We start from the raw sequence: 12,554 nt of genomic DNA, 5'->3' as shown, positions 1-12,554 counted from the left end.
AAATGCTTTTTTTAAATCAACAAAACATGCATAAATTTTGCCTTTGCTTTTTTGATGAACGTGCTGGTTGACTAACGTGTGTAGCGTGTGAATGTGGTCGGTGGTGCGGCGGTTTGGTAGGAATCCAATCTGACTCTTACTCAAGACATCACTCTCTCTCTCTCTCTGTCTCTCTCACTCACTCACTCACTCTTTCTCTCTCTCTCTCTCTCTCACTCACTCATTCTCTCACTCATTCTCACTCACTCACTCTCACTCACTCACTCACTTTCTCTCTCTCACTCATTCTCACTCACTCACTTTCTCTCTCTCTCTCTCTCTCACTCATTCTCACTCACTCACTTTCTCTCTCTCTCTCTCTCACTTATTTTCATTCTCTCTCTCTCTGTCTCTCTCTCACTCACTCTCTCTCTCTCTGTCTCTCTCTCACTCATTCTCTCTCTCTCATTCTCACTATCTATCTCTGTCTCTCTCTCACTCACTCTCTCTATCCCCCCCCCCCCAAATTTCAATTTCATAAAACAGTAACAAATAACAATAAAAAAAAGAATTAAAATAATAATAACAATATACACTAAACAATAGAAAATAAAATAAGCATTTAACAAGACATTATGAACATAAGAAAATAAAAATACTGTGACTGAAGTACATTAAGGCAGTGATTGGTTTCTGAGGGTGTGCAGCTCAAAACTGAATTTAGCTGCAACTGATGCATGATTGTCCTCCCCCAGTAACACCTGCATTTGATCTGTTTCTGCTGAACTGGAAAACTGTGGCATGAGGTTTAAGACTCGTTCTTCCTTTGGAAGCCATGTTTGTCTGTGTCTGTGATCACTGAGTCTGTATTTGGTGAAGATCCGTCTCTGTTTTGGATCTCTTACAGTGTAGAGATATTCTGCCAGATTACACGTTCTGTTTAGGGTCCGATAACATTCCAATTTGCTTTAGTTTTTACTTTCATTTTCCCAATGGTCCAAATATGAATTTGTGCTTTCTTTTATGATTTGGATTATCGTGATTTGGTTTTGTTCAGCAGTGCTGGTCTGAAACTGGTGTTTGTTAGTTGTTAGTGGGTTTGTGAGTTTCAGAGCCTCTCTCTCTCTCTCAGTTCAATTTCAGTTGCTTTATTGGCATGACTGTATGTTACAATGTTGCTAAAGCAGAAGTTATAATCAAACAGAGTAGAAACGTGTATAACACTAATCAACAGATTTAAACTGTGATATTTAGAACACAGTAATTAACAAACAAATAAACAAATGCATTGTATGTAAATATTTTAAATCACATGTAACTGATACACAGTATCATACACACACACACACACAGATTATACAGTATATACATACACTAAATACACACACACACATCTGTGTGTATATATATATATATATATATATATATATATATATATATATATTCACACACACACACAGTATATATAGTATATTGTCTATATAAACCATCAAGTCAACCATTTATTACATTATCATACAAACATTATATAGATTCAAATATGTCATTATTGTGGCCACAATAAACAAGACCTTGAGATTTGTACACATCCTGCAGAAAATACATTTAGCTGGATTTACTGTCACATCAGCTCAGCAATTCTATCAGAGGATCATGAAAATCTGATTTAAAGGGACAGTTCACCCAAAAATGAAAATTCTCTCATTATTTACTCACCCTCATGCCATCCCAGATGTGTATGACTTTCTTTCTTCAGAAGAACACAGATGAAGATTTTTAGGAGAATATCTCAGATGTAAAAGTGAAAGTGGAGTGGACTTAAATATTGATCTGTTTCCACTCACACCCATTAAATCGCTTATGAATATATGGATTTAACCACTGGAGTTTTATGGATTCAGTACCACCGCTCCCTAGACACATATTACACAGTCTGTGTAGGGCACCTACTCAAAGTCTTCAGTTTATAAAGTGGGTCATTCTCTAGACAGAGTGCCGTGGAATACTGAAGTCTCTTTCCTTCTCAGTAAGAAAACTCTCAAAGTTCAGGGGTTCCAGATATCAAAGATTAGACTTTATTGAACAAAGCATCAAAGCTGAGATGCCAGTTGATCACCTTGCATCTGAAATTACACTTCAGAATCATGCATCCTTTATACAGCTTCTGTTCCACCCTCTCTCTTTGAGTGATGGCCTCTTCATCCAATAAAATCATCTTATGCCCCTCCTAGTTTCGTCATCACCGTCTCGCTTCTAGCTAGTCATCCTGATCCAACTTGCTTTAATGATGACAAAAGCATAACCATTTCATTTTATATTCATAAAACATACTGTAATCACTTCATATGGTTACATATTTTAGATTAACTAACAATCATTACTTTCTGCATTCATTTGATTAGTATATTAAATGATTTCCCTTATTATAATCATTGGTTACACACATTCCTGTAAGATGGGAGATGTGTGCACACCCACATACATTCATTTCATCTCGTTTCTAGCACTAATTAATGCACATGGATCCTCTGCCTCTTTCAGGCAGGTACCAGGCAGTGCCCAGCTTTGTTCTAATTAAAAACATTAGATCATCCCTTTAGTATCAGTACACACATTTGTTCTGGGTCATACACAGAGAGGCTGTAATTGTCCATCAAGCTGCAGTTTCCATTGATTTGCACTTTGATTATTAAACTGAGTAAATGATAATTAAATCAATAAATAAATGATTAAATATCTAACATACTGAATAACATTCATAATGCAGTTATTCATAGTACACATGGTCATTTTTAGATCACTGCATATTGCATACATATTCAATTATTAACTGAATGATTAAATATGTACTTTTTCTATGTTTGATATATAAAAAATATACTATAAGAGCAGGTTCACTTCTGAGTGTCCTAGTTTATTCCTGAACAGTTAAAAAAAGTACTTAAATATTGATCTTTTTCACACATAAAGTGATCGTGTCTCTTTAGAAGACATTAATTTAACCGCTGGAGTCGTATGGATGACATTTACGCCGACTGTCTGTGATTTTTGGAGCTTCAAAAGAGAAAATCACCATTCACTTGCATTTTAAGGGCCTGCTGAGCTGAGATATTTTACTATTTTTCTTCAGATGTGTTCTGCTGAAGAAAGTCAGTCATACAGCTCGCTATTATTAGCTTCCATGTAAAGCACAGCACAAACAATTCACATTCCGTTTTCACTACTTGGGGAGAGATCAATAACCCCAAAACAGCTCCACAACCCTAAAAAAAGGTTTCTGTATCCTGGGGGATACACACATTTAAGAGTGAGTGATTCAGTCAAATATTTGAGAAAATTAATAGAGGTCCCTGCAAAAACCGAGGACATGCAACTTTGTAAATAAAGTCTGGCATTAACTCACAATCTTTATCCAAAAGTAAAAAGGCAGCATTTTCTTGAGAAGGCAGCTGACCTTGAGACAAACGCCTCTATCATTTCTACAAGCTGTAAAATTGAAAATAAAAGCAATATTTTAGAAAACATGGAAATATATTGTGTGGGCCTTAATGTGTGAATTAATTTTCAGAGGTAACTTTATATGCTTGCCCTTTTATTGGTGATTCGTGGTCAACAAAATGAAAAGAAAATACATACACTCTATTTAAAGGATATTTTAATTTTAGAGCTGCGAGCACATAAGACAGAGAGCACTGCACTCAGACATACTTCTCTAATTTTTGTTGGTCTTCTATAGAAATCTTTGCTTACAAAATCTTATTTTTGTGGTAATCGACAAAAGCACATGTTTAACTCAATTTGTCAAACTCTTCTAGTTCATGTGTATGCAGTTTCTACAAAGATTTTAAAGGAGATCAGAAAGAGAACACAGGTAAATGGAAGTAAAGAGCCGTCATGGCTGTTCAAGAAAGTTGTGGATAACAAATCAACAAATTACATTTTTTCCCCCCTTACATCAAATTGGAAAACAAATTTATACAGAAACACAACTACTACACAGTCTTCTGAAACTGTTCCACATGCTAGCTTACCTTCCAACAATGGAAAAGTGTAAATTTACAGAATTTAGCGCATATCCCAGTAGATCTTCAACTGCTGCAATAGATCATGATATGTTCCAAGCATGAACGACAGTGCTTGATCAAGCGATTCTGTAATTTTGCACCTAAAAGTCATTTGGCAATGAAATGTGTTATTTTAGGATCCACTGCCTCCATGGTCATTTCTTTTTGTCTGGAGCCCTGAGGCTGCAGGACAGTAAAAGGACTGCTTTCTTAGCTTCCATTAAAAGCATATAAGCGCATATGCATATGAGAGCACAGTAGGTCAGAGGTCAAAAGAGAAAGGTCAACAGTTAATGTTAAATGAAGAACGGTAGTCTCTCTCCCATGTCCTGTCTCTCTCTTCTCTCCTCTTGAGTTCTTTAGCACTGAGCTTTGTTTCTCTCTCCTGTCTCCCTCTTCTCTCCTTAGGCACCTGTTGCACTGCCTGAGGATCTTTGGATTGGAAATGAGTGACTTTAGGCTGCGGGGTCATTCCGTACCCAAGGCCCGTCTGGTCCCTCTTTAGTATCGTCCTGATTGGATTTTTGCGGCCGGAGTGGGCAGGTCCAAGACCAGAAGAGGGGTCCCACCCTAAGCGAAGCATCATTTTATAGCTGGTGCTGGAGGAGGGCAGGCAGTACTGGGGGGTAACGGGGGGACGGAGCTCAGTGAACTGATGCAGTGTCGACCGGTTGTGTTTTTCAGTGCTGTCTGTGTAAGGCACAGCACACACACTACACCACTGAGAATGAGCACTGTGGAAACACACATACACAGCAACTTATTCTCAGATAATCTGTGATAATCAAGTGTCCTTTTTTTTCCATGTGTCATACACTCAAGCTGGTATGACTTCACAAGTTTGTGCAAAATCGAATGATCCATGTTATCCCAGCACATGAGAATGTTTCTGGGCGCTACAATGGATGCAAGGAAATTTCACACACGGTCAGTGCTCAACCACAGAAAAGGCAGAATGTTAGCCTCGGTCACCATTCACTTTAATTGTATGCAAAACAGATGCTGTGAAAGTGAATGGTAACTGAGGCTAACATTCTGTCTAACATCTTAAAATGATCATTTTTGGCTAAACTATTCCTTTAACCTTCAGCAAACCCACGTCCACATGTGTGGCCGTTGTATTTTGGCTTCGCTATACACAACGCATAATTTAAATGATTAAAACTGGCTGAATACTGTTCACAAGACTCTACACTGTCATTTAAGGGTTAAACTTCTGGCACGTCACGTGACACAACAGCGTGACATTGATTTCCATGAAGCGCTTCCACAGGCGCAGAGCCAACAAAAGTGCCTCTGGTAAGAAACCTCTTTACGTTTTTTTCATTTAAACCTGTTTGGTTGTAAAGAGTGGAGTCTCCAGTTTCATTTAATATGCCGCTTTAAAAAATATGTTCATTTTTCACACGTCAGCACGCTGATAAAAATGAAGTCCACATATGTGGATTTAGGGACATTATTCCCTCAAAAGTTGAAAAATCATATTAGTTATTTTGAATAACTTTCAACATGAACACAACTGTGGGACATTTCACTTCGTTTTAATATCAATTTTGTTATATTTTAATTTGTTATCACTGTACAATACGGTAACATTATTAAATGCATTCCTATATATTTACTGTACATTTTCACATTGATAATAAATGCATTCATGCAAAAGCTGAAAAATGTTGTCTTTCAGAGGCTTTATATGGAGTTAGGATGAAAATAAGGTGCATTTCAAACTGTTCTGAGACCAGTGCAGACAGACAGCACACTGGAGGTTAAGTCATACACTAAATAGGGAGCAAGGGAGCATCCTATAACTCTCTATGCAGTTAAGTGCATTCACTCCTAAAATCTGATCAAAAGTTCAGTTTCAGGCTGCAGATGATGTTTGGATCACTCAACATGTTTGACAGACATGTGACAATGATAATCAGTACATAGATACAGAATTTATAATGCAAAATATTATTTTAACATGATTGGCAGTGATTCTTCTGTATCCTGAAATTTGTATACGATCAGGTTTAAAATCGATTTTAAATCCCAGATGTGGTCTCAGCCTTTTGAGCCCCACTTTATACATCATATCTTTCAAATGTAAAAAAAAATTAAAAATACTGAAAGATAGCACTGCAATAATGATAACTGCTATAGTTAGGAGTGTTTGAATATGTGAATTTCACCATGTGAACAGTACTTGGACATCCAGAGACAAATACAAGGGAAGAAAAACATCTCAAATCAAGTAGATAAACTCAATCATACAGTCATACTCAAATACACAAGCCGCTGAAGATCTAACCTGTTTGCCTCATTTGCAGTGGGTGTGTTTGTGATCTCTGACACATTAAACTGCTCCAGTTCTCTCACTACATCCTGGTGACCCGCCTGCAGGGCCAGATCCCGTGCATCTCTTCCCTGAGAGAGAATGAGACAAAGAGAGACAGAGTTTCAGGAAATAGTTTGCAATTTAAAACATAAATGCAGCATTTCCAACAGGATTTTGCTTTTTTAGCAGAGGACACATTCTGCTGTGCCTATAGTGAATTTTAACAAACATAGCGTAGTGTTACTTGAAACACTACACTTTATTCTTCCAGTCAAGGTCCTAAAAATCATACCCAGGCAAATCAACAAAAGTACACTCCCTTCCTACTAATGGATTCATTTTGGATTCATGTTCCTTTGTAACTATTTCTTTGTGAATTAGCAAAAATAACAGTGCAAATCCTTCTTAGGCACTTCTTCCAATTTACTTGGATATGAGGCCATGGATAACCCTCCACATCTTCAAAATTAAACACACGGTCAATCCACAAGATTGGATGCATTGATGTATGTGCTCATCTAAGATATGTCATCTGCTCGTCCCCTCCATCACATTCTGGAAGTTTCCAAGCAGTGCCAAACACACTTCTAAAAATATTCACCCTAGGCATGTAGACTGTAGTCCTGCAGGAGCATCGCTGTCATTTAGAGAGGGAACAAAAACATATTTTGAAATAACAAAATTGAAGAAGCAGATGGCAAAAGCAAACTTTCCTTATCTCCACTTCTCTTTTACTCCTTCATACAGGGAGATGCAGGGAAAGAGGGACAGAAATTATTTCAGAATTGAATCTTACGCACCTGTTTGTCCACCACTCCCACCCAAGCAGCTCCATGCTGCAGGAGCAGCCGAACAGCCTCTATCTTCCCTGCCTGACTGGCACACATCACACCCGTCCAGTAAAAATCATCACGGAAGTTGACATCACAGCCACGCCGCAGGAGGTCCTTTAGGCCACGAGTGTTGCCCTCTTGGGCACATTGCAGGAGTTTGTGCCCATCACGCTCTGAGATGATGACCGGTTGATCATGAGCAGCTTGTAGTCTTTGTCTCTCTCCTCTTCTTCGATTGGGTCCTCATGTAAAAAGATAATGGGTGGTCATTATAAAACTGTAGTCACATTTGTCACACACACACATTCTGTATATTCAGCATCTCTCTCTCTCTCTCTCTCTCTCTCTCTCTCTCTCTCTCTCTCTCTCTCTCTCTCTCTCTCTCTCTCTCTCTCTATATATATATATATATATGTGTGTGTGTGTAAACATACTGTATATATACAAAACTGAAAAGTCTTTTAAAGGGGTCATGACATGAGGAATAACATTTTCCTTGATCTTTTAACAAATAAGGGTCATTGTACCATAAAAACACACTGTAAGTTTCAGAACTCAAAACTTCCTCCTCACTATATAAAGAGCATTTGTTGAAAGGAAGCTGCCAAAACAACTCGTTCTCTACTTCCTCCACATTATGATGTCACAATAGACATTTGCATCTGACCGCCTCCACAACAACACTTCAACGCCTACTTTGACTTATCGCTTCCGTAGCCCCGCCCAGTAGCAGTGAGATGACAAGGAGAGAGCCAATCAGAACAGTGGGCGTTTACTGTCAAGTCTTAAAGGAGAAGCAGCACCAAAACACAGCGATAGAGGGTCCGAATGAGGGTGGGAAATGATCATGTTTTACTACTATATGACTGTTTTATTTGCAAACTTTTTTTTCCCCATACAGTGCAATCAACAGGGATTAAAACATTCAAGCTCTAAAAAGCACATTGATTAGATCTATTATCAAGACCATTTTGCACCATCTCTCTAACATAAACAGGCCTTTTTTTCTGATGTGTCATTAAGACTTCTATGTATACTTTGTGAGAGGTGCAACAACACTGCACAAGCTTTGGCAGAATTGACCCTTCTCTAAGCTCCGCCCCCTTGGTTACGGTCGTTCACTTTGACAAGCTCATAGAAATGAATGGGAGATTGCCGTGAACGACGCGGTTTGTGGCCAAATACTCTCATAAACAGAATGGATAATATTTTAACGTGGGCTGGTATGAAGACAGACATTGTAAAGCATATTTATCTGAAGTTTTATGTCAAAGAAATTGTTAAATTGCACAGTAATTTGATTGAAAACTGTGGAGACTCAGAATCACGGCGAACGATTATTACAGTCACTTACACATCTAATAACATTAGCGTAAGTGAACAGAGCTGTTTATAACGTCTCTTAACACACTCATTTTGATGCTGTGGACTGTTTATTTACTTGAATCAGTGCATAAATGAATTAACGTTCAGTTATTAGCTTTAATTTACCTTGGAGCAAATGTACAGTAGGTGTCGTTGCAGATGTTTTATGTTCATTTGAGAATGAGGGCTGATACACTTTAATCCAGAACATGCTCTTCTCCAGATATATTTAAAGATTATTAAAAAATAAAAAAATAAAGAAAAACACTGCGCATCCTCTCTGGGTAATTCAAGTCACTATTACAAATGACCCGGCAACAATGTGTTTGAAATTTTTTGGATTATTTTGATAAAATCCCACTTAAAAGTACTCAAACACACATTACTCCCATAGTCTCTCATAGGAAAATAGCAAACGCTTGTCAGAGTAATGGCGGCAGGGCAACAGAAACAGAGCTACGGGTCAAATGTTATTCTTATCGTTGTTCTTCTGGTGTTTCAAAATAATAGTATCTATCCTTTTACTTTTTCTATTTTATCTCACCGAGACTGACTGGGCATCGCTGCTGTGTAACTGTGGTCGGTCATGTTGTAAAATACTCATCATTTTAGTTTCAACAATGTGTTTATGGGGTGGGGAGGAAATTTTGAGTTCTAACCATCTGTTTTCATAGTACTCAAATATCAATGTGACAAGCATATGATTTTAACATCAAGAGGACCATACAAATCCAGTAACTCTTAATGTCATCAAATGATCATCTGAATATTAATAAGGACGTGACAAATCACAAATGTTAGCCGTTTGGTCTATATTCAATGTGCTTGTGCTTGAATCTCTCTGTACCTGCTCCTCTTCTCACTCTGCCTGTCGTCACGACTCCTCCACCTCTTGGCCTTTCTCCATCACTCAGCAGGCTTTGGTAAAAGTCTCTGGCCTCCTCCCCAGTCAATGTTGGGACAGCTTCTCTCTTTCCTTCTATCCACAGCGTTTCCTCCTCTTTGGCCCTTGTAAAGTAGACTGGGTTGCTCATCTTTAACGCATCTTCAGTCTCTGCTAATGGCGAGATTTCTGAGAGATGCTGCCACTGTTGCTGCTTGATTGACAGTCCCAGAGTCCATGAGATTAATCCAAAGACAAAGAGAAGTTTTGAAATATTAGCATAATAAGCGAGAGTGCCACTGAGAAGAAAGAGTTCTGTGTATTTGAGGAGCAGGTGGGACTAAAACAAAGAAACAGTAAATTTGAGATTTTTACACGGATGAACTTACAAGGAGATATTAACCCTTGTGCGTCAATTTAAAAAGTTACTCAGAGGTCCTTCCAGGACAAAAATGTCAGCATCAAAAAACTACCATAAAAATATTATATATTAATATTATTTTCCACTTTCACTGACTTAGATTTTTTAACCAGCATCAGTCCTGATCATAACTACCAAATATTCATTCATTTTCAGGATTTTAACCCTTTAAATGCCAGTTTGTTTACATAATGCCACTGTTGTTTTTTACACACACACACACACACACACACACACACACACACACATTTCTCAATACACACTCTGACATCCATACCAACACACACACACAATTTTAGCTGCATCATTTATTCAATTGGCCTGCGGTGCTCTATAATACAGCAAACAGAAAATAGGGGAAAAGCATGTATTTGCTCCATAGGCTAAACATGAGAAAAATGGCGCCATCTGGTGGAAAATATTAAAAATTTAAATTTTGAAGCCAGGGCTCCGGAATGAAAGTGTAATATCATAGAATTCATGATTTTATGCTTTAATGGCACTGGGATCAAATATTGCAGTTTTAATGGGTTTCAATGGGGACATTTTTGTCCTGAAGGTCCTGAGTGTAACTATTTTGTGTATTATAGATGTATTACAGGAACTGAGGTTGAAATATCAAAATTCCCCCAAAATACACACATTTGGCAAAAATATATGCCGTTGGCCTTAACACAGCCAAAATGATCGAAAAACAAAAATGAAAAAGACAAAAATGTCCTGAAGGTAACACAAGGGTTAAAGACATTCATAACCTTTGCTGATCACCTGCACAACCGGTATGACTACACGTGATAAAAGATGACCCGAGGCATTTATACACTTTTCAATGTTATCATACAAATATATTGATGTCTAAAAATAAACTTCCTTTGCTCTAGGTAGGCTGATGTCCTCAAAGAATGAAAATAATTAGTAATCAAGACATCTGAAACACAAACTTACCACAACACTGAGCTACAACAGTTATATGTTAATAAAGAATGTGTGAAAAATCTGTACATTATTAACCCAGAGCAGTTTAGAAAAAGTCATACACAACAAGTACTTACAACGTTAATGTACGATTGATACCTGCGTGATTATTTCCTGAGAAAATAAGCAAATGATAAAATAAATATAAATTAATACCAGTCAGCGACTACTTTCTTCTTCTTCTTCTTCTGCTTCTGCTCCTTCTTCTTCTTCTTCGGGTTGTTGGCGGATGTCGCGCGTTTGACACATACCGCCACCTACTGTTTACTGTGAAAACAACACGAGTGATGATCACAATGGGCGTCATTCACTATGGAAGCCCTGAACCGCACAGTGAAAAAAAAAAGAAAAAAAAAAAGTTCACTATGTAATTTCTTTTTAGGTGGCTGTGCCTTCCTGAGCCTATGTTTTTCAAATAAAAATACAAATAAAAATTCTCTCTCAAATGTTTTTTTTTCTCTCTTCAAACACAAAAAACAAAACAATAAAAGATGTTTTTTTAATCCAAAAATACTTTTTTTCTCTCCAAAAAAAAAAAAAAAAAAATGTTCTTTCCAAAAATATTTTTTTCTCTCCAAAATATTTTTGTTTTGTTTTGATTTTTTGTTGTTGTTGTTGCTTGCTAGCAAACAATTAGCATGCGGTACCAGCCTCGACCACCAGGTGCCACTATCAGTAAGCTTAAAATCTTGTGCTAAAGGTGACAGATGACAGCTGTGGTACTTGATCTAGTTATTTTTATTGTTGTAAAATACAAAAGGAATGTTTTGCAAATCTTAATCAAGGAAAGAAACATACTGTATATAATGTCTGAGAGTTAATAATACGTGAGATCCCACAATTAAATGACTATACCTCAGGTTACTATGTTTCATATGGCATTCGTTGTGATAGTGTGACAATGGGAGTTCTTTCTGGTTTTTTGATGAAATGAACCACCAGGTATATCGATGCTGCTATTGACCTACTGTGCGGTAGTTTTTAATTTGGCCCATGTAAACATGTGCTACATAGACGTCTTTGACTGTTGCGACACCTCTCGCTCTGTTTCCAGTGCTGTTTAAAGGGATGACTCGTGTTAGATGGGCGTCATTCACGAAACACGAGCAGACCGAATGTTTGTGTAAATCAGTTCTGACGTAAATTCTCGTATTAATGAAAGTTTTTGTATTTTCAAAATATTATTTGATACAAATAAAATACACACCTGCTCCTGATTTTCAGGCAAACTGCCATGACTACATTTTGATAGAAGTTATGGGAAATAAGTAATGAAAAAATAACTCAGTTGAATGTGTGAAATTAAACGTAATAAATGCATTAGTAAAAAAATAAAATTTAAACGTGGTTTGTTGTTTTCTTTAATGAAAAAAAAACATATAGGCCTATGGCACATTCACACAGCACCATTGTAGGGGATTACAGCTTGGGCCCATAGACCAGTAGGCTTGGAATGAAGACCAGGAGTTGAGGTGTCAATCAAATTAGCTGAATTTTACTGAAGAGAGTTGTTTGCAAAATCAAATGGCAGAAGTCAGCAGTACAAAAGCCTCTGAGTTCAAAGACAGGAGAATCACGAAGTGAACGCAGGTCCAAAAACATCAATACTTATAGTCAGATACAGCATCAAGCTGACGTGAATGCTTTAGCTTCTAGAATTATATTATATAGAACCTTTCTGAACATGGTCATCATGTACATCGTTTATCTCATT

At 37.4% G+C, this 12,554-nt stretch overlaps 1 protein-coding gene across 5 annotated transcripts; it reads right to left on the bottom strand.

Moving 5' to 3' along the window:
* Positions 1–3,617: 3,617 nt before the first annotated feature.
* On the bottom strand, positions 3,618–11,065 carry gpank1 (G patch domain and ankyrin repeats 1). 5 transcript variants are annotated; one of them, XM_051705061.1, is made up of 6 exons: positions 10,997–11,065; positions 9,409–9,658; positions 7,164–7,438; positions 6,965–7,000; positions 6,337–6,452; positions 3,618–4,777 (listed from the first exon to the last, which is right to left on the bottom strand). In XM_051705061.1, exons 2-6 carry the CDS (start codon positions 9,593–9,595, stop codon positions 4,327–4,329), a joined length of 1,065 nt encoding a protein of 354 aa, XP_051561021.1. In that variant the 5' UTR covers positions 9,596–9,658; positions 10,997–11,065; the 3' UTR covers positions 3,618–4,326. The 5 variants fall into 5 exon arrangements, with proteins under 5 accessions (XP_051561021.1, XP_051561023.1, XP_051561020.1 ...); XM_051705063.1 differs by having other exon boundaries at positions 9,409–9,655; positions 10,997–11,064; XM_051705060.1 differs by having other exon boundaries at positions 9,409–9,655; positions 10,918–11,058.
* Between the last annotated feature and the right edge of the window lie 1,489 nt (positions 11,066–12,554).

The sequence above is a fragment of the Myxocyprinus asiaticus genome, chromosome 8 (assembly GCF_019703515.2).
Source record: "Myxocyprinus asiaticus isolate MX2 ecotype Aquarium Trade chromosome 8, UBuf_Myxa_2, whole genome shotgun sequence".
In the NCBI taxonomy this organism is placed as follows: Eukaryota; Metazoa; Chordata; class Actinopteri; order Cypriniformes; family Catostomidae; genus Myxocyprinus; species Myxocyprinus asiaticus.
The sequence above is the reverse complement of the archived record's forward strand: the minus strand, read 5'-3'. Positions and strand labels throughout refer to the sequence as shown.

Excerpts from the sequence above, each read along its gene's own strand:
- gpank1 (XM_051705061.1), bottom strand. The coding sequence starts at position 9,595 with ATGAGCAACCCAGTCTACTTTACAAGGGCCAAAGAGGAGGAAACGCTG. Across the intron at positions 6,453-6,964 it reads CTACAGTCTACATGCCTAGG|GGAAGAGATGCACGGGATCT; the intron begins GTGAATATTTTT and ends ATTCTCTCTCAG. Across the intron at positions 4,778-6,336 it reads ACTGCAAATGAGGCAAACAG|TGCTCATTCTCAGTGGTGTA; the intron begins GTTAGATCTTCA and ends GTGTTTCCACAG.